Below are 20,605 nucleotides of genomic sequence, written 5' to 3'. Positions count from 1 at the left end.
GGGGGGTGGTTTCATGTGAATAGAGTCTTCGTTACGGTGACATCTAGCAACGCTTGAACCGTAATGCCCACTTTGACCAAGCCTTTCTCTTCAAGGATGTGATGGGGTAGACACAGTTTTTCCTAAAAGGAAGAAGAACAAAACATCAATTTTTAGATGATCAGACTCCTCGTCGTGAAGTCCTGCTATACCGTTGATGGAGTTTAAGCTGAGCACTCTCTATAACATGCCTGTTTGATCGCCTTGGTCTATGCCCCTTCCCTAACTTTCGACCCATTGCAAAGACCTGTGCTGTGTTTGCAGAGAAAGTAACGATTTTTCACATGTGAGAATTGTTTCAGAAAGCCTCCTAATTATCTTGAAATCTGCACTAGATCTAAATATTAAACTTTTACACTAAATAACTGAGCTCCATAGAGTTGGCTGAAAAACACATCAAAAATATAATAGGTTCTATTCTGATAAAGCAAAATTGCAAATACCCTCCAACACATTTTAAAGGAACTCAAATATTCATTTATACTGACCACACACCGTTCTACTGACCAGAGACCTTGATTTAATTCATTTTATTTCCTGTGATCTCTGGGATACAGGCATGTTGACGGACCGTCCTTTCTTTAATTTTAACGAGAGCCCTCAATAGCCTCTCTTTTAAGATCTTCATAAAACTGTCAAAGACACAAATGACCTGCTCCTGGCTCATGTTGCATTTTTGTTCTTGGGAAATACTGCTCAAGGAAAATAATAAATGTGAGTCCCTTCTTGCATGTAGAACGTTTCACGCTCCACACGACAGTTTACAAAAGAACATGAAATAATTTCACACCTTTGTTATTTGGCCCTGGTCTGATACCATACAAAGCAATCTCCTTCCGGGGTGTGTCTCCCTGGCTGGGAAAAGACTCCGAGCAAATACCTTCTCTTCTCCACCTAACGATAGCATGTTCTCCACAGCCCAGTGTTGTTTCTTTTCTTTCTTTAATTGACAAGTAAAAACTGTATTTACTGATGGTTGTACAACACGGTATTTTGATAAAAGTATACATTGTGGAATGGCTAAATCAAGCTAAGTAACATATCTATTATCTTGAATACTGATTTTTTTGTGGTGAGAACACTTAAAATCTACTCTTAGCCATTTTCACGTATACAACACATTATTATTAACCACAGTCACCATGTTGTACAATAGATCTCCTGCACTATTTCCTCCTGAGTGAGATTCTATATCCTCTGACCAACGTCTCCCCATTCCCCCTGACCTCCCCGCCCAGCCTCAGTATCCACCATTCTACTCCTTGTTTTTGTGAATTCGACTTTTTCTGTTGTTGGCCCAGAAGGCAGAGAATTCAAGTTAGATTCCGAATATTAGATTTGTCACGTATTCGTGAGATTTATCAGTATTTGTCTCTGAGTGCCTGGCTTATTTCACTTAACATAATGTCTTCTAGGTTCATCCATGTTGTTGCAAAGGACAGGATTTTTTTCTTTTTTAAGGCGGAAGAGTGCTGTTACTAAGGAGAGTTTAAATGGGATCTGTGTGAAGCCCCGGTGGCAGTCGGCATTTAGCAGGAGAATCAGAGTGCTCTGTGCAGGAGGGCTGCCTTCCCCGCGACTCGACTCCTGCTTGAGGACCCAGACCCCTCTGCCGCCCCGGCGTAGGACTCTCCGTAAGTTGCCACCGATACAGGCACTCTGCGCTTAGAAAGATCTTCGAAGGACATGCCACAACATCTCCAGTAACTTGCTCCACTGTCTCGAATACCAGTGGGTCCTACACTCTCTCGCCATTCTACTGTCTCCCTCCTGTCCCCCTTCCCTAACTCGTGGTAAATTCAGAGAATCTCAGACTTTGACCCAGGCCTGAGGAAATGGCCCGGTCGACATAAGACAGCTGCTTGTATAAAGCACCATTTCTAACCATGATTTCATGTCACTGCTATGTATCAAAATAGCACTATTTTGTCAATGGCGTATTAGGTGAGCATGCCAGTTTATGTCACCGTGAGAAAGAATGGGAGGTTCTGTCTGGGCTGCAGCCGGGCTGCTAGGGATGGTGTCTCCTTTTGTGGGACAGTGAAGGACATCTGCAGCCAGACATCAGCGTCTGGCCTTGCCTGGCACCATCTGCTTGTGAAGTCACCTGAATCTGGCATTGCATTGCTAAGGAGGGTCCCACAGGGGCAGGGAGGTGTCTTCTTCATTCTTAGGGCTCCCGCAGCACCCAAGTCAACATCTGGCTTGGCAGGACATTATAAATGGCTGCTAAGTACAGCTCAGCTCCTGCTGCCGGCATTACTTGGAGAAAATAGGTCTTCTCTTAATACCATATGCTAAAGTCAATCCCAAATACAGTAAAGAGTTAAATGTGAAGGAAAAAAATCCAAAACACGCCTCCCAGGAACATAAAGGTGAATATTTAATATTTTCTCTGATAAACGGATGAGAAAGGATTTTCTAAGCTAAAAAAAAGGCAGTTATTAAAAAAATCACAAAGGAAAAGATCAAAATAACTGATTGCTTAAATACTTAACGCTTCCATGTGTCAAAAGAAAACCCGCAAATGAATGATAAACAACAAACTGCAAAAAAGTATATGCATCAAACCACAAAGGGTTTTATATGACACATAAACTCAACCAAATCAGTAAGAAAAACACCGAGAGCACTAAAACAATGGGCAAGAAATGTAGATAGAAATTTTCAAATGACGGGTTTGCCCAAGGCAGTGGAGCCCGACGGACTCAGCGCTTCTCAACCCCAGTGCTTACTTATGTTTGGTCCTGAATGTGCCTAAATTCTAGTACTAACATTTCCACTGAGCCTAACCTCTATGTACAACATGGCTTTTACGGGGCAAGGTGTCCTGTCCCGACTTTGACAGGATGATGGGAGAGCGGCCCTTCCGCGACAGGGAGGACTGCCCCGTGCAGGAATGAGCGGTGGCTCCCGTGGTCTCCGGGGTTCTAGGCTGGAGGGCACAGGAGGGAAGGGCCGGGGTCTCCTGAGTGTCAAGAATGGGAAGGTATTGAGGCCTCTGCCTGCCACCAACAGGACAGTTAGTGGCTTCACAGATTGGCTTGGGTTAAGGTTACTCTCTTTCCCAGGCCTTTCTTTTTCCAACCAGCATTTTTCACCTTCCCGGCCTTGGCACTCGTAAGCCAGGTACAGGGTGTGAGAATCTTCCTCCCACCTTTGCAGCTAGTGATTAGGAGTAAACAGAAGACATAAAAAAGGTACACCTTGCATCCTTCCTGCCTTTCTTTTCATCCAGACCCCTGAAGAAGCCCAGAGGTGCCCTTTGTTGGGGTTGGACGTCCCTAAGAAGACGAGCATAGGAAAAGAGAAGCCTTATACAAGCACGGCAGTTCTGGTTGTTTTATCACAGCAAGAGGGGGTGCAGGGAGACTTTGAGGGGAATCACACTGGAGGTGCTGGCTGGAAGGGTGACCAAGGGGAGCATGCCAGAAATGGGGAGGAAGAGAAGAGCTGTCCATGGAGCAGGCAGGTGAGGTGGCCTTTCCAGAAGACCCCTTGTACATAACGGACTTACAGGAGAGACAGCTGTGCATTTGTAAGACTTGAAATGGACTTAAGTTGCATTGTTATAGGATCCTAGAGGTTTTCATTGAGATGTGACAGCAGACTCTTAGTATACCCATGGACTGCCTTCATTGTGTTTCTTTTTAAAGCAGAAAGTGGAGTCATGAAGTAATATCTTGCATAAAAATAATGCTTCTGAACCCTATGAAGAACTCAGGCTTCGTGTTACTTCTCCAATGGTGGAATTTATTAGGTTCCCCTCATTCACCCTTCACCCTTCTGAGCCACACTTAATGGTGTTAGAAAAGATAGCAAGCAATAAAGACTAAATGCTAACTTTGAAAAACTTTTTGGGTACTTCCTATACGCCTGGCACCAATGCTACGGATTTGCACTGGTTATTTCTTTGTGACAATCCTGCAAGGCAGACATTAGTATCTCCACTTTACAGATGAGAAAACTGAGACAGAGAGAGTTCAAGTAACTTTTCTAACATTACACAGCTGGTAAGTTCTGGAACCTGGATTTGAGCCATACGTGCCTGATCTTAGAGCCGGGGCTCTTTCTATGACATCATGTCACTTCCCATAAATTCCTTAATCAACAGATGAGTATGTTCAGTCTGTGTTCATGATACAGGAAGAGGTCCCTTGGTCCCCGGAGTTCTTTGATGGCAAGTCCCATCAATTTCAACATCGGGTGGGACCAGCGAATCCTCAACTCAGGGGCAGGGTTGTGTCTGCCACTCTGCTCGTTTGCCTTCTCTTCATAGGGAGGGACAGACATCTTGTCCCAGCAGAAAGTGTACTTGGGGAATAGGCAGAGCTGTCGCTGCCTGGCTTTCCTCTTTCTATAGTTTCTTATGCTCCCAAAGAGACACACGCCTACTTCCAGGCCAACAAGTAGACTAAAGTGAAGTCACTCACACCAGCATATTTCATTTTGTTCAGTCTGCTTCTTAAATGCAAAGTCCTGGCATTAAATTGAGCCTTAAAATAAAACTGTCTGTGCAATATCTTAATGTAAGAGAATTTCAGCTTTCAGCTCTGCCACTGAGGGTCATTCTCTTCCAATGTAGAATGGAAACCTTGTCAACCTCTTACAGACTGAGGGGATTTCTTGTCACCTCTCCCTGAGTTCTTCACTTTGCAGCCGTACTACCTTCTAGTCCTCCTGTTCCCTAGAACATTTCATTCTCCACACACACCTACCCCTTCACTATCCTTCCTCCCTCCCCTCCTCCTCCACCTGGGTATTCCTACACCTCTTCTACTAAGACTCAGTGTAAACGTCACTGTCCTAGGGAGCCTTCACAGTCCCCTGCGCCCCATCGGGGTCAGGTCCCCTTTCCATGTGTTTTAGAGAATCCTATACCTGATCTGAGACAGGTCCTTATCACCTGAATTCCTTTTCATTTGTCAGATCAGGGGCATGCAAACTGGCCTGCAGGCTCACTCAGCCAGCAGCATGTTTTTGTAAATAAAGTTTTACTGGCACATGGCCATGCCCATTCATTTATGTATCATCTATGACTGCGTTCATGCTGCAAAGGCAGAGTTGAGAAGTCCCAACAGACCGTATGGCCCAAAAAGTCTAAAATATTTACTATCTGGTCCTTTACGAAAAGCTTGCTGACTCCTGGTATAGACTGTAAGCTTTTTGGGGACAGGGCCCTGTGTCATGGTCACTTTTTTATCCCCAAGACCTGCCATTGGGCCTTGCAGAGAGTGTTCATTCAATATTTGAGGAATGAATGAATGAACATAGAATGAAAACAGCTGGAGAGAAAAGCCAAGGAACTAGACTCTGACAGTCTTAAAGAAGGGAAAAAATGCACAGTCTATAAACCGAATTGATCTTTTTTTTTTAATTTTCTTTTTTGAGACAGAGTCTTGCTCTGTTGCCCAGGCTGGAGTACAGTGGTGTCAATATAGCTCACTGCAACCCCAAACTCCTGGGTTCAAGCCATCATCCCACATCACGCCTAGCTAATTTTTTTATTTTTTGTACAGAGGAGGTCTTGCTATGTTGCTCAGGCTGGTCTCGAACTCCTGGCCTCAAGCAATCCCGCCTCAGCCTCACAAAGTTCTGGGATTATAGGCGTGAGCCACTTAGCCCAGCCTTGATTGCTTATTAAGAACTAATTTTGAAATCTGAAGCCTAATTTTAAAAACCAAATCCCCCGAAATAAAATCATATTAAAATAGTTTTCACCTAGTCCAAAACTACTTTCAGGCTCCTTAAATCTTAAAACATCATCCCTAGTTTTTCTTCACAGGTAAAACATCCTTTGCCCTTATGACTCGATCAGCCTTCTATGTGAATTTTAGAGAGATAATCCAATCCACCACACACTCATTTTAATTTCTTACAAACAAGTAGCACTGGGCTACGAAATACCTTTATTTATCTACTCTCACTGATGAAATTTCTACTAAATCATCTTACTTTTGGGTTCTGTGGGGCCCTTTTCCACCAGCCCCATTTCATAAGTGTCTCTCCCAAGGGACAACAAACCAGTAATCCACAAATAGAAAGCACAATTAGAAATTAGTTGTCATAAATTTGAAAAATCTTGACACTGAGGGGAGAGTTGCCACCAGTTAAAGGAGCTGGAGACAAAGAAACAAATGGCTATTTCAAAAAGAAAATGTAAATAAATACTTTTTATCAGACATTGGAAAAAAGTACTGAAAAAAATGTCTTTTCTTGTGACAAGGATATTTAATAAGCACACAAAAAAATCGTGTAGGGGCTGGTGCTTACCCTGGAGGAGAACCACAGAGAGGCTACATATTTTACATATTTTGATGAGGCTACAATATTTACATATTTTGATCAGAAATTAACAGCTTGGCAATGGGCAGGACAGTTCATTCAAAGTTTTGCCTGAAGGGCTCAATTAATTGTGTTCTGCTAGTTACCATGCTATTTAATGAAAAAATATCATCCAATAAATCCCAAGAAGTGCAGCATATAAGGCTACAGATAAATTAATGACATGAAAAGTGAAAGCGTGTCCAAAGAATACTTTGGGGTCCAGAATTAAAATACAAATGTATTTTAATATGTCTTTTAATGTGTTTTAGTTGAACTATGTCAAGTCAATACTGAAAAGTAAATCTAATCTTACACGATTGTTCCACTCAGTTTTTATTGGTACAATTTCTTTAAGGTGGCAATCCAGTAAGTTTTCTCTTTTGCCCTTTTTCGCCCACACAGAGGGGGAAAAACAACCAACCAGTGACCATTAAAGGGAAACCTCAAAGCGCTGCAGAGTTAGGTGGACATGCTGAGCGCTACTCTGGATGCGCACGAATAAATGTATGGGCCGATAAAAACTTGGAATAATCACCCAAAATGGTTTATTAAGCAACTTATGGCTCAGGGTGCTCGTTAGACACTGTACAAAGGGATTTTATTGTGTTACAGATTGAAGAGTACAAGATAGCACCAAAGGCAATTCAGTACATCTGTGGGTTATTTATACACAGCTGAGGTTAACTAGATAACTTCCACATACCCTGTATTTCACCAAGCAACACAAAGGAGGAAAAAGCGCAGATAACTCGAGATATTATCATGTAAAGAATGTTTCCTCTTAGAAAGTCTGATCTGATTTAGCAGCAAGGAATCTTTATAAATACATTCTTCTAACTAGGTGAGCTTTCCACATTCTTAAGTACCCTAGATTCATGAAAATGTTCAGAAAAATAAGATTATCTTCTGAGTAGCCATGTATGAGGGCTGTGTGCATCTCAATAAATTAGAAATTCATCTTGAGGAAGTTAACGCGACCGTCTCCCCAACCTAGGAAACAGTATTTGGCAATTCGGCTGTGAAATGAAGCACAGTGGAGGCTGGTTTGATCTTGGAGCTTGGCCTTCTCATATATAAAAAGACATTCCCAAATCCAGGAATATCCTGGCCTAGATAAGATTCTAACGTTTTCTTCCCTGCTAATTACAAACTGATCCCATTGCTCCAAAAGCAGATATAGTTGATATATAATCCTTTAAGCTGACTTAAAAATAAAGCAGTTTGCTAGTTAATGCCATTGGAAATGAAAGATTAAATGGACATTTCAAGTAATAAACTACATTCTTCTAAAATAAGAGCAATCTTCTTATTGACACCTGCCAGGGTAACCCAGGGCCCAGGACCCAAAATGTTCCATAACCCATGGCTTTATTTGAAAATGAATACAGTCAAAGACATCATGTTCTGGACTTGCAGTTATTATGTGATGTAGCAGAAAAGCAAAAGGATCCATTACATTATTCAAAAATAGAAATCCCTTCTGGAAAACGCTTTCCTGAGAGCCTCAGCGTATACCTAACAAGAAACTGGTGCGTAAGAGAACGCTCCGGGTGGCGCTCTAACAGGCAGTGCGCGCGCCCCTCTATGATGCCCTCATGGCTCCCATGCAGGAAACCAGGAGGAATCCAACTGAATGGCTAGCAAATCGGTCATTCTCCAGATGGTATTTTTCAACTCGTCAACAGTGGTATTATTAAAGACTTTAATAGAACATATTGGGCCAAAATGTTGGGTTTTTTGTCTCCTCTGCAAGGCGGCCCCTCTACAGCTCAATTGCCCAGTCCTCAATTAGGATCCCAGTTAAATACTGACCCAAAGGAAAGACTTCCATATGCTAAATCCTGTCTGCTCCAGTCCTAGAGCCCTGCCCTTCTCTGCCCAGGGCAGCGGAAGCTCCCGGGGAGGGAGCAGAGGAACGGAGTAGTAGCACTGCTGCTGGCACTATGTGGACGGGGAAGCATGGGGTGTGGATACACTTCACTGTCACTGCTGTTTTTCAATGAGAGAAATTATTTAAGGGGAACAGCATTCTACAAAGTTTGTGCTTCTGGAAAATCTGATTTGTGAACGTTCAGCTTCAAAACTCGAGAGATTACTGAAGAGATGACAGAAATGGAAGTTGGCAAGGCAAAGGCTCGAATGGAGGAAGGGCCCTGCAACGGATCAGGGTGACAGAGCAGAGCGTTTGGATGCGCATGCATGCAGACGTTATGCGGACAGAGCATTCCAGTGGTAAGTGATATAGACCAGCACTACAAAGAGAATATGGACAAGACAGAAGCCTATAAGGTCCCTGGTGCGGAGGGCAGAAGTTGGTTGTGGGGCTTTCTCCCCGAGTGCCAGCAGAGTGTCAACAGTCTTTCGAATGTGACGAAAATCCAACTGCAGGATGTCATACGGAGAGCAGAGGTCAGCCTATTCCGAGGGCAGCCATTAGAACAGAAAGAGACAGTGCATACAATTAAAAATACACAGAAGAACAGCTGGAAAGAAGCACACATTTTTGGTTACTAGCAAATGGCAGGAGTAACCCCTTATTTCAAGCAGGTAAAACCCTTTCCAACATCAAAGATAAATTTTAACATTACAAAAGAAAAGAATACCCAACGTGTTTTATGCAAATAGGACAAAGAAATCCTTCACCCACAATGTCACTGTTGAGGAACAGCACGTTCTGCAATTTATACATCGTTCTGGCATTCAAACGGTTTTAATATTCAAGTGGTATCATGTGCTCACCAATGGCGTAAAAGTAAGAGGTTTTCACTTGGGACGTTTAGGACTTAACCTTACTAAAGGAAAAAATATAAACTTTAAAATTTAATCCACTCCTGGTCTCCATTCTCTTCACCAATCTTATACCCTGGTCTGTGTACACTGCATATAAAGTATTTGTCTCTGAAAGTTAACACGCACACCTAATTTATTTTTGTTTTAGGATTGTTGATAAACTCTGGGGAATGCTAATCCTAATTATGTCTCTGCATGTGTCACAAAGTACGTTAAATTTCAGAGTTTTGCAACTACAAATTACCAAAAGTCTAGAGGAGGCTTCTCTGATGTGGAGTTAGAACAAAAGTTCATCCCCACATAGGGTTGTTATGTAAATTCCTTCACCGCTATACAGGTATGTTATGGGAACGGATCTCCACATTTTATTTACTTGACAATTACCATATAAGGAGGCAGAACATCTACTTTATCAACTAAGTGCAAAACTAAGATGCTCAGTCTGCTGAGTTGACCTCGGCAGCCTACTGCTGTCAGGAAGTAATTTTCTGATACACTGAATTCCTGAAACACAAATGACTACAGCTTAAAATTGACAGTGATTATGATTGTTATGTTGGTAAGAAAGAAAAGCTGTGGTTTTGTTTCCAAATTAAATAAGGATTGAAAATATTTGTTTCATAAATGCAGCTTTATTTCCAAATTAGGCAAGGCATCTAACATATATGTAACATATATCTTTTATATACTTTGCTACAACAGTGCTCTTTATTTTAGTCTCACTGCTAAGCAGATACAAATCACAGAACAAGTGAAAGACGATTCTAAGTTAGAGATTTTGTCTCACTTGTATCCTCTGAGGTTAGCTTGATGCCCTCAGGTAAGTAGGGATACTGCAATATCAGATGGTTGAATAAGATTAAAAACATTCTAATTTTATTTATGAAGGTAGAAATACTCTCAACATAAGATTAATAAATCACGTTATGTCTATTCAGATCTTGCATCTATTCTCAGTGGATTTGGAGAAATCAAGCTACCACTGTTAGAGTTCTCCCAAGAATTAAAACAGCTACACATAGACTGGATTTCAGTGGGAGACAGATGCTGGTTACAGATTAACAGGTGAGGAAACATCTAAGAAAAGTTTTCTATCGCAATAATTATTTTTTATTGCAATATTTTGCTTGATCAGTGAAATCCAAGCAAAGCAGACATAAAACAGAAGGGTTATATGCAAACAGAAATGTGATTTTCACAAAGGTGGTATTTTCTTGTTAAAAGCAAACCATTCTATCTTCAGCAAGTATTTCAATACATTTTCCAGAACCCTTTGGAATATGTCTGGTCTACTCCCTGGCAACACCATCAGAGAGCCAGAGTGAGAGCAACTTTGCAGTTTTCAGCAGGACTCTTTGCACGGAGGTAAGCAACACACACCGTTCTGTGTTCCCATCCAGGGAACAATTTCATGATGCCACAGGTTCTGGGCTTGATTAAAGTGGGTAAGACCTAGAGTTATAGCCTATGGCGGTTGGCTTAACTTAAATCATGATCTCTAAAGAAAAAGGAATGGGTGCAAGACTGTCTGGTAGACAAAAATCTGAATCACCATAATTAATGTGTGTGATGTGGAATGTGGGCTGCTGTGGCCATCTGAGAACTGCTCTCTGATTCAACTCCACGTCACATGGCCAATAGTCACATCCAGTCCTTGCAATGAGGCCATGATGCAAACCAGGGCTGCAATTCCTAACTTCTGACCTGGGATGTTCTGACCTTTGTGCTTCCCAAAATTTGGCCTTACTGAGAGGGACTTAGAGGTTATACTTTATTTCTTTCTAGAAGTTAAAATTGGAAAATACTAAAAAGGAAGGAAAATTAAGAGGCAAAACGTCACCATGTATTTACAGAGCATTTGTGATTACTCCAAGGCATTTGAAAAACACAGTTAATTCAGACTCCCCAGAGGCAAGTGTGGTGCTAATTCCCATTATAGTGAACAAGTATCACAATTTTGAAAGGTTAAATGATTCTCTTACAGTGCACACAAAAGTGTGTGACTGAGATTGCCATTAAAGACTGGCTCAGGTTTCTCAAACACTATGGACACAAACAGAAATGTAGACAGATTTGGCAACAGGTCTAGTTTTTATAGGAGTTTTGGGTGTACTACAGTCTAAATTCGAAGAGCTAACCACATCTAAACAGTTGTTTCATCTAGAAATTTGGAACATATTGACTTTATTTAAATATAATTTTAATTTTAAAAGTCAATCTGCTTACAAAGTATTTTTTTAATCTAAATTATCATAGTATGAGAATATTGATGGTCTTTCTGAGAATTTAAAATCTAATTTTGTGACAAGGTATAATATAATTTGGCAGAGAGAGGAGAGAAGAGGCGGGGGAGGATTTCCAGTTTTCTCCAAATATATGACAACTATTTACCAATTTTATGGACTTAGAGGATAACCTAATATTGGTATGCTAATTTATTTGGAAATGTAATTTAAAAGTTTTTTAAGATGCTGCTTCTAAAATGCTTTATTCTTGAATATGCGCATAGGAAAGGCTGTCAGACCAGTGACCAGAGGTGACCAGGAGGCATACACCTGGGAAAGGATGCTTACACGAACAGCAAACATATGCTAGCTATAAAAGATGCAACTGAGTTTACAAGCTAGAGATTGGTTCTTTTTAAATAAATTATGAGTTAAAAAATTCATGTTAATAAAATAATAACCTGTCAGTCTGCACCTCTGATTATTCAACCTCAGAATTAACCAATATGAGTGGAAAATTAAATCTTGTAATAAGAATCTCATCCCCCCCAAAAAATGTTAGCTATGATTTAAATTAATACTAAAATCATTGATTTGGGGAAGAAAAAGACGCATAAGGCTCAAAAAGGATAAGGAACTCATTTCTCCTTTTCTCAAGATTAAAGCCAAGAAAAATAGTAGACTTAATATATAGGCTGTGTTTCAATAACAAAAATTTTTGATCAGTTACACATGTATAATTTCCTGAACTCTCACAACAGGTGTAAAGTAGGAAAGTTATTACTATTACTTTCAAATATAAAATGTCATTGTAAAAGACAACAAAAATGCAAATATGAAAGGTACTGAAAAGACGGAAACAACTCAGCCATAATTCCAGTTACAGCCACACAATCATTGTTCACATCTGAATATACTTTAGGATTTTATTCTTAAGTTCATTTGGCTGATGTGGAAGCTGAGGGGCCCCAAGTGACCTGTCCTTGTGCACATGGAGTAAAAACCTTCTACCTCCTACAGTCTTGAAAAAACCCCCAGGCTGCCCAGACAGGCAAGCAGGGCTCATCACCGGCCAAGAACCCTGCCACTGCCGATTGAGTTGCTGCCTTTAATTCTCTATTTTCTCTCTAGAGATACCAAGGAAGATGAAGGGCTGGCAGCTAGACGACAATGTGCATTTCCATTCTAAGTCCCCTCCTCATCTTAAGAGGGCAAATCTGTTAAATTAAAGACCTTAATCCTCACAGAGGTCTGAGACCAAGGCTCCTATTTAAAATTGAGTAGAAAAATTTCCCTGGAGAACCAAATAAATATCTGCTTTCTCATACTTTTAATGCTTCATAAATTGGAGCTCTCTCCCAACCTGAGACAACACTAATAGCCCTAAATTTGGATCCATTTGGAAACCCCTAGTAGCCACCCGTGAATCTGCTACATAGAGGTTAGTTAGAGGTCAGGCATGGCCCAAGCTGACCCAGAAAAGGCAAAGGAAGCCTCAGTATATTCATAAAAACCTCATGATTCCAAAGCCTAATTGGAATCAGATTCTTAGGTGATATGAAGAATGTATCTTGAAGAATGTGGAAGCCCACCAAGGCCTGTCTTCAAGGCCAAGTTTAAGCTTACACCAGAGGCCAAAGACAGCTGCACAGTGCGACCCGCAGGCGTTACCACCACAAAGGGATGTGGAATGGTGCTTTACGCCGCCTGTAATTCTGCATGCAGCCAACTCTGAGAAGCCACATTTATAAATAAGTCACACCAGACCCCCTCTCTCCTACCCTACTGTGAAAAGCAAGCTTAAAATACCACTGAGAGACAGTCTCACTCACTAATCTCTATTTAGTCACTATTTATTCAGTGACTTTAGGTGCTATCCTGCCACATCCTGCTTGACACATTTCCTGGATATTAGAGAAACCACAGAGTGGCCCGGCGGCTCTGGCTGCTGTAGCACATACAAACGTCTCATAAACCTTGACCAGCCCTGGGGCAAGTATCTCGGGTTGTGTTCATGGGACTGCTGAAGAAAAATGCAGTAAACTGTAACGATCAAAACAATTTTAAAATTGTTTCCATCCCATCATATTACTTCACATGTAATAATCTAATTAAATCTGCTCAGCTACTGTATTCCATCTATATGAACCTGATAAAATTATACAAACTGCTGACCCTGACTTTGGCTTGTCGTTTCCAACTGACTCTATTACAAGGGGCAACACACACAGGCTTAGGGCACAGCTGTGACTCTTCCATATCTGCAGGATGATTTATCACTGTCAATGAGATATTTAGCTTAGAAATTGCAGAACTCTCTATGGCTTGTGTGTATGTGTAGATAAGTTATGGATGCAGAAGTGGAAAAAGCTTGCAAATTAGAGGGGATTAATTATGCTGATGACTAGAAAAATCAATGAATATTTTATTACCCATATATTCTTATTGATGCAATAAGAAAAAGTAATGATAGAGGTCCTCTGTTTTTTTTAGGTACCAGTCTTTAAACATGTCTAATTGTAGATGGAGAATTTCTGCAAGTAGTCTTGTGATTCAATTATTAATATATTTTCAGTGTAAATCATCAATTGTACTGTGACGCACTTATACTCAAACATCAACTCCCCTAAGTAGTGAAAGAAGTATAAATATCTAAGGGGGAGGAGTTCATCTGATCCCTAACTGAGTGCTATGCTCCTAGATGAAAACGTTTCTTCATGCTTTCTGTGAGATGAAAACATGCAGTTTGGCCCATATAGGACAATTTGCCAATTGCTTTCCAGTTGGGAATTTATGGTTTTACACAAAATATTTCTTATTTATTTTAACGTTCTCATTAAAGAAATTCAACTGCTAACAGACTTTTCCAGTAGCAATAAATCTAAAGTAACTCTAGTCACAAGTAAAATGCCAGTGGATTATCCGTCCAGATGGATATGTATGTACACGTACAAGTATGTACACACACACACACACACACACACACACGAGCAAACCTGAAAATCACCTAGAGCCTTAAAGATAATTTCAAAAATATCCTGAGTGATATACTTCTTACTAAGCATAGTTAACCGGGTCATTGGCAAAAAAGGTCATTCATGCTCCTTGTATTTCAACCTTCTTGGGAATTACGAGTTGCCCATTTGTGCTAGGGGCACTATGCTAGGTGCATAATTCAGAAATTATGATAAATTTTGCTCTACATTTTTATGGTAATTTAATTTCCTTTTCCCCACCTTAAAAGGAAATTGTAATTACCAATCTTTACTCACAATAAAAGGTTAAGGGCATTTGCATTTCATTTTGTATCACTGTAACCCCCCCAAAATTGATGAGTTTTAAAAAATTGCAGGGGGTTAGGTCATAACTCACCAGTGCTTTCTAGCACAGACACGAATAACGCATCATCTGAAGCTTGGTATAAGATTTTGGTATAAGATTTCACACATGGGCAATCTTACTAGCCCATGACAGAATCAAATCATTATAAAAGGTTTGTATTTTCACAGATATTCGAAGCCAAGAATGTATGAGAAATACTGAAATGTACATATGTAATATAGACACACAGATTAACAATGCTGAAAGCAAAACTGATCACAAAGACATTTAGTGCATTGTGTAAAAACTATACTCTTTTAAAAAATGAATTTGTAAGCTCCTTTTTATTGATACAGTTCTGACTTAAAGATGTTTTAATAATACTATCCTTTTCCTCAAATAAGATTTGAAGCCTACCGCTAACCCCCATTTTTGAATCCCACTAAGCTAAAAAAAGAGGAGGAGAAGGAAAGGAAGGAAAAAAAAGGAGGAAAGAAAGGAAGGAGAGAAGGGAGAGGGGAAAAAAGGCTTTGTTGATTTCAATAACTAACTCCTATCACTGCGTAGAATTATACTGAAATGCAATTCATTCACATGCTCAAAACAGTACCACATAATAGATTTTTTATATCATCCTTGGGGCATTAGGGAAGATAGAAGAAATCATAAGAAATACAATTTCCATCCATTTCTCTTTATCACAATGATGATAAAACTTCCCCATTATATGGTTACCCCCAAATTCTGAGTGAATTGGCTCATATCTCTCTAAGAAATCATTTTATGTTCTAATAGCAAAGTTTTTAAGGGCCCCCAAATTAACCATGTGCCTGAGGCTGAGGCTAGGATTGAGCTTAAGAGAGGAAAACCGTGGCAAACTGTACAGCCAGGCTGCTACATGGAATTGCCAGTTGGGCCTTCAGCAAACTAAAGGAATAAAATGTAAGTGCAAATGGTCAACAAACTATAAAGCAACATATAAACATTGTTATTACTAATGATAATGATTAATGATAATACTAACTATAATATTTTCAGTGTTGATTTTTTTGACCCATATACCCAAAATGCAACTACAGAGAATGAAAATCAACGATTAGTTGGCAACTATAGGTCTTCGCTTAAGATTCTGGGATAAGGAAACCATCAACTCCAAAATGCTATCCCATGGAACCTGCTCACCTGCAGCCTCAGCAATTTCTGCTCTCACAGAATCAAGCTGATTAATTTTTTTCCCAAGTTTGGAATCTCACATTTACTTAAATTATTTTCCCTTTTTCATTGGAATTGAACATACTGCATAAAGCCATTTTAATTTTATCACAATAGATCAATTTAAATTAAAATTGTACATATTTATTCAATATCATTCTTTAAGAAAGGTTGAGAGTAAAAAAATATATAAAGCTTAATCTATTCAATGGTTCGAACACATATATTAAATACAATTTTTACTAAAACATGGATATTTGAACTAAGTTTGTTGTTACCTCTGGTACTCCTAATTTTCGGCATGCTTCCAAAAAGTTTTCCACATTTCTTCTGCATTTGGCCATGCTAAGTTTGGGCTATAAATGCAAACATACAGAAATAACGTAGTATTAAAACAGACACCATTTTAATAACAGGTCAAATTTTAACTTTTCTAAATGGCACAAGTAAAACATGTTTATTGGAGAAAAAGAAAACAGTACGTAAGCAAATAGAAGAAAACATAAAATTACTGGGAAACATCCATCTAGTGATAAAGACTGTTAATATTTTGGGTTGTATTCTTTCAGACATTGTGTGTGTGTGTGCGTGTGCGTGTGTGTGTAAGCATACATAGGTATATATACACATATATGCATGTATATAGATACATGTATCTGATGTTTATACACTGATAAATACTATGCAGTTTTCTGCACACATATGTATACATGTGTATACATATATACAAAATGTGTATACATATATATAAAAATACATACACATACTACATATATACATATACACACACACACGTATACAGTTTTGAAGGGATCATACTGTTGTGTAACCTGTTTTAATTCACTTAAAATACACCATAAACATCACCTTTCCCCATCAACAAATATGTTTCTATGTATAGTGTTTCAATTTACCAGGCCAATTAATCTTCCCACCAAAGCCAGTTAGGAAGAGGTAACATCAAAGTGAACAGTGATGAAAATGGTGGATGTTCAGGACTTCACCAAAAGCGTCTCACAAAACCTTGGCTGTATATGACCTCTGAGGTGTGGGATGGGTAACAGGTACATCTAATTCATATACTATAATTTTTATATGGTATGTTTTAAACACTTTCCTGCTGTATTTTAATATTCCACCATTAGTTTCCTTAAAGCTAGAAGCATAACTGACCCCAACGGTATAGGTGTAGGAGCCATGTGTTATAAAGACTCACCTTGTCCTGTTAATAGTGAGAATGAAGTGACTCTTATTCCACCTTATAGGGGCACAGACCAATGATTCTCAAAATCTAAATTTGTAAAGCATTTACTTAAAAAGGAAGAAAAGGACCCCCCCCCAAAGGCAAAGAAAGCCTATTGTCATATAAAACAATTTAGTTTGAAGTCTAAACAAGTACTTTGCATCTTGGCTAGAGAGGAAGTCTTGCCCTTCACATGAGACCTACAAAGATGTGACAAGCAGCTGCTTGGGAGGCTTTGTCCATCCCCCCACCCATGTCTTAGGACGAGACCATTGCATGAAGCCTCAGGCAAACAGTAGGAACAGACCTGAGGAATGTGACAGGAGGGTAACAGAAGCAGAGGTCGTAGACCTGTCAGACAGGGCATCAGGGGCATTTGTCTCTCCGATACTTCTCTTCCTTCATCTACTTAAGATTTAGGAGGGTCTGTTCTGAAGCTCCAAAGATGCCCCGCATCTTTCAAAGTTCTTAGGTCAGCCCAGAAGAAGTCAATGCAAAGTGTGTTTCAAGCTACAGAAAGATAATTCCCCATCTTCGGGAGTGAGGGAGGGCCTCTTCTAAGATTCTCGCTAGCTTCAGCTAGAAAAGTACTTGTGACAAACACAATGGCTAGAGGTTCAACCTCACCATTGGTCAAAGAATCAAAAATTATACCACTTACACCAATTGAGATGCCATTGGTTTGCTTATCAAATTGTTAAAGACTGAAGAAATCCATTTTTCTAAGGCACAGCCTCTTAGCATATTGACAATCACAGTGATTCTGTTCACCACTGTATTCCCTCAGCTTGGCATAAAAAATGGACAATATCAGTTTCATGGATGAAAAATTAGAATGCTTAATGCTGGCCATAACAAGGGTACTCTCATCCAGAGCTGGCAGTGTGGGTGTAATCGTATTTCTTGCTTACTATGGTGAACTAAAATAAAATTTTAAGGCTCACCCCCCCGCCACCGGCTGACTAAATGGACCCCCTCATGACCAAAAGAATATCCTAAAACTAAATTGCCTGCCAGGAGGAAGGAGGTCAGACATGCCTCATCATGTCCCCCTCCCTTCTTGGGGACATCCTTTGTAACCCATTAACAGGCCTAAGGGTATGCAAGACAAACCTGCAGGTCCTCAATTTATACAACAAATCTATGTCCAATGGCTTGTCTCTGATAAACAGCGCCTCATGTTGAAACATTCCAAGCCTTTAGACAAAGCTTCATGTCTTTAACCAATTACAAGCCAAAGAATCTTTAAATCCACCTATAACTTGTAAGCCCCCGCTTCGAGATGGCCCACCTTTTCGGGCCAAACCAATGTATGCCTCCCACGTATTGATTTATGACTTTACCTGTAACCCCTGCCTCCCTGAAATGTATAAAACCAAACTGTAACCCAGCCACAGCGAGTCCACTGCTCAAGACCTCTTGGGCGTGGCTCCGGGTCATGGTCCTCAAATTTGGCTCAGAGTAAATCTCTTTAAAATTATTTTACAGAGTTTGGTCTTTTTTCCGTTGACACTATGTGTCAGATGCTATACTTGGTGCTAAAGATACAACTGTGGGACCAAAAGATACAAACCTCATGGCCACTTAGCTCCGGTGTAGCTGGAAATATTAGCAAGTTAAAAGAAATAATAATATAATATAGGAGAGTTCTTAATGTCATGCGGTTGCTATGATGGAAAACAAACAGAACAAATGAGGGAACCCATTCCTAAGGGGTCACGCGGGGCTTGCCTGCTGCAGACGCTGAAGTGGAGGAGAAGAGGGAGCCAGGGAAGGCGGGGCGGGTGCAGCTTTCCAGGCAGAGAGAGCAGCCTGTGCCCAGCCCAGAGCAGAGAGCAATGGCACAGTCGAGAGACAGAAAGCAGGTTCTACGGCTGTGACCAGGTGGCTGGGCCTGGGCCCAAAGGGCTTCCTGATGCTCACTGAAGAATTTTTTGTAAGTGGACATTTAGAAACAAACTGCGTTTCTAGAAAGGAAAACTGCAGAGGAAGTAGGTTCAAGATGGCTGACTCGATGCACCTGCCCCTTGCCTCTCCCACGGAGCCAATGCAAAATGCGAGTAGGTATTCATTCACCTTTGGATAGATCCTCTACGAGAGAGGAGCGGGATCAACAGAGAAGCGAAGGAAGGCACCAAAAGCAAAGGAGAGAGAAGCGAGGCAGGATCAGAAGTGCCTGCACGTGGGGAAGGCTCCACACTCCCGCCGTGGACTGCACAATCCTGGCTACAGGAGGGCCCCTCCACCCTCCGGGGCCTCCGGACTAACACGGGGGCTGCCCAGAGACTGTGTGGTGGCCCTGCTCTGGAGCGGGGCACAGTGAGGTCCTGCAGGCTTCTGAGCCCTGAGTGCTGCAGCCAGCGCCATTCTGAGAGCCCAGACCCAGAGCGCTGCGGCTACCTGGGCCAGAGCTGCACCCTCATCCCTGCTGCCTAGCGGGGGGGTGGGGGGAGTTAGGAAGCTGGGCACTGTCATGTGCTCCAAGGACAAATATTGCTGCTGCTGCTGCTGCTGCTGCTGCTCTGCTGCAGGACACAGGAGCAAGCAAACCCCAACAGCCTGCCCTGCCCCCGCCTGAGCTTTCTGCAGTAGCCTGGGGACCAGCCCGCCCCTCCACACAGACATTCCCCAGCACCTGCCTGGACTGTGACAAACACGGGGGAACCTGCTGCAAGTGCTTTTTAGAGCAGGGGAGGGCAGAGTGTGCACTTAACTGCACCAGAGAGCACCTGGCTCGTGATCCGAAGTTGTCTGCACCCCCTCCAAGTAGAGACGTGAGCGCAGAGACAAGTCTGTAGGGCGGGAGAGTGTCCCCACCCTAGAGCAGAAGCAGCACTGGAGCCCGGGAAAGGATGTGGAGACAAGGACCTCCCCTCTTCCAACTACCCGATGTTGCAGACATAGCTGTCTTTGCCCCCAGGCACGAGCTTTTGGCATGGTGAGCTGCGGGATGGCCAGTGCCAGGCTTGCAGGGGTAGATACACCCCCAATAGTACTCTGCTCACCACTCCTGAGTTCTGTGTGGAGGGTGCGGCTTATGTCCCTCCCTTCATGAACGGGCCGTGCTTCTGCAGCTGTCCCGACCCAGAAATCTCAGCCCTTGGGTCTCTGCAACACTGGACCACAGCAGTGATGCAGAGTAGGACTGGTGAGTCCAGGGGAACTGTGGGTCTCCTGGTGCTTGGGCATTCAGGGCAGGCCACATCCAGCTGACAGGAGTGAGGAACATACCAGAGGGCCCCACAGACACGAGGGGACTAGGGCACCAGCTTTCCACCATTCAGAACCTTCCCTCCTCCCCTCCCTGGCCCACTGCTGCTAAGGCAGCCATGGCTCTTTCTGCTCAGGACTGGTGGAGGTTCCACAGGGGACAATTAAGTCAGGGCACTTGGGAGTGGCTACCCCACCTCTTGTAGAGTACTCACCACACCCAGGATCCCACAGAGCT

At 41.6% G+C, this 20,605-nt stretch overlaps 1 protein-coding gene across 1 annotated transcript in view; it reads right to left on the bottom strand.

Annotated features, from left to right (window-relative positions):
* Positions 1-6: 6 nt before the first annotated feature.
* LRCH1 (leucine-rich repeats and calponin homology (CH) domain containing 1) overlaps positions 7-20,605 on the bottom strand; it is a 185,257-nt gene continuing 164,658 nt past the window's right edge. The window contains exons 18-19 of the mRNA XM_012648354.1: positions 16,193-16,270; positions 7-122 (exon numbers count right to left, since the gene is read on the bottom strand). Of these exons, the coding sequence (XP_012503808.1) occupies positions 12-122; positions 16,193-16,270 (189 nt within the window). The 3' untranslated portion in view covers positions 7-11. The remainder of the gene's footprint in view (positions 123-16,192; positions 16,271-20,605) is intronic.

Source organism: Propithecus coquereli, unplaced genomic scaffold (genome assembly GCF_000956105.1).
Source record: "Propithecus coquereli isolate 6110/MARCELLA unplaced genomic scaffold, Pcoq_1.0 Scaffold11, whole genome shotgun sequence".
NCBI lineage: Eukaryota > Metazoa > Chordata > Mammalia > Primates > Indriidae > Propithecus > Propithecus coquereli.
Note: the sequence above shows the minus strand (reverse complement) of the source record. Positions and strands in the feature narration are given on the sequence as shown.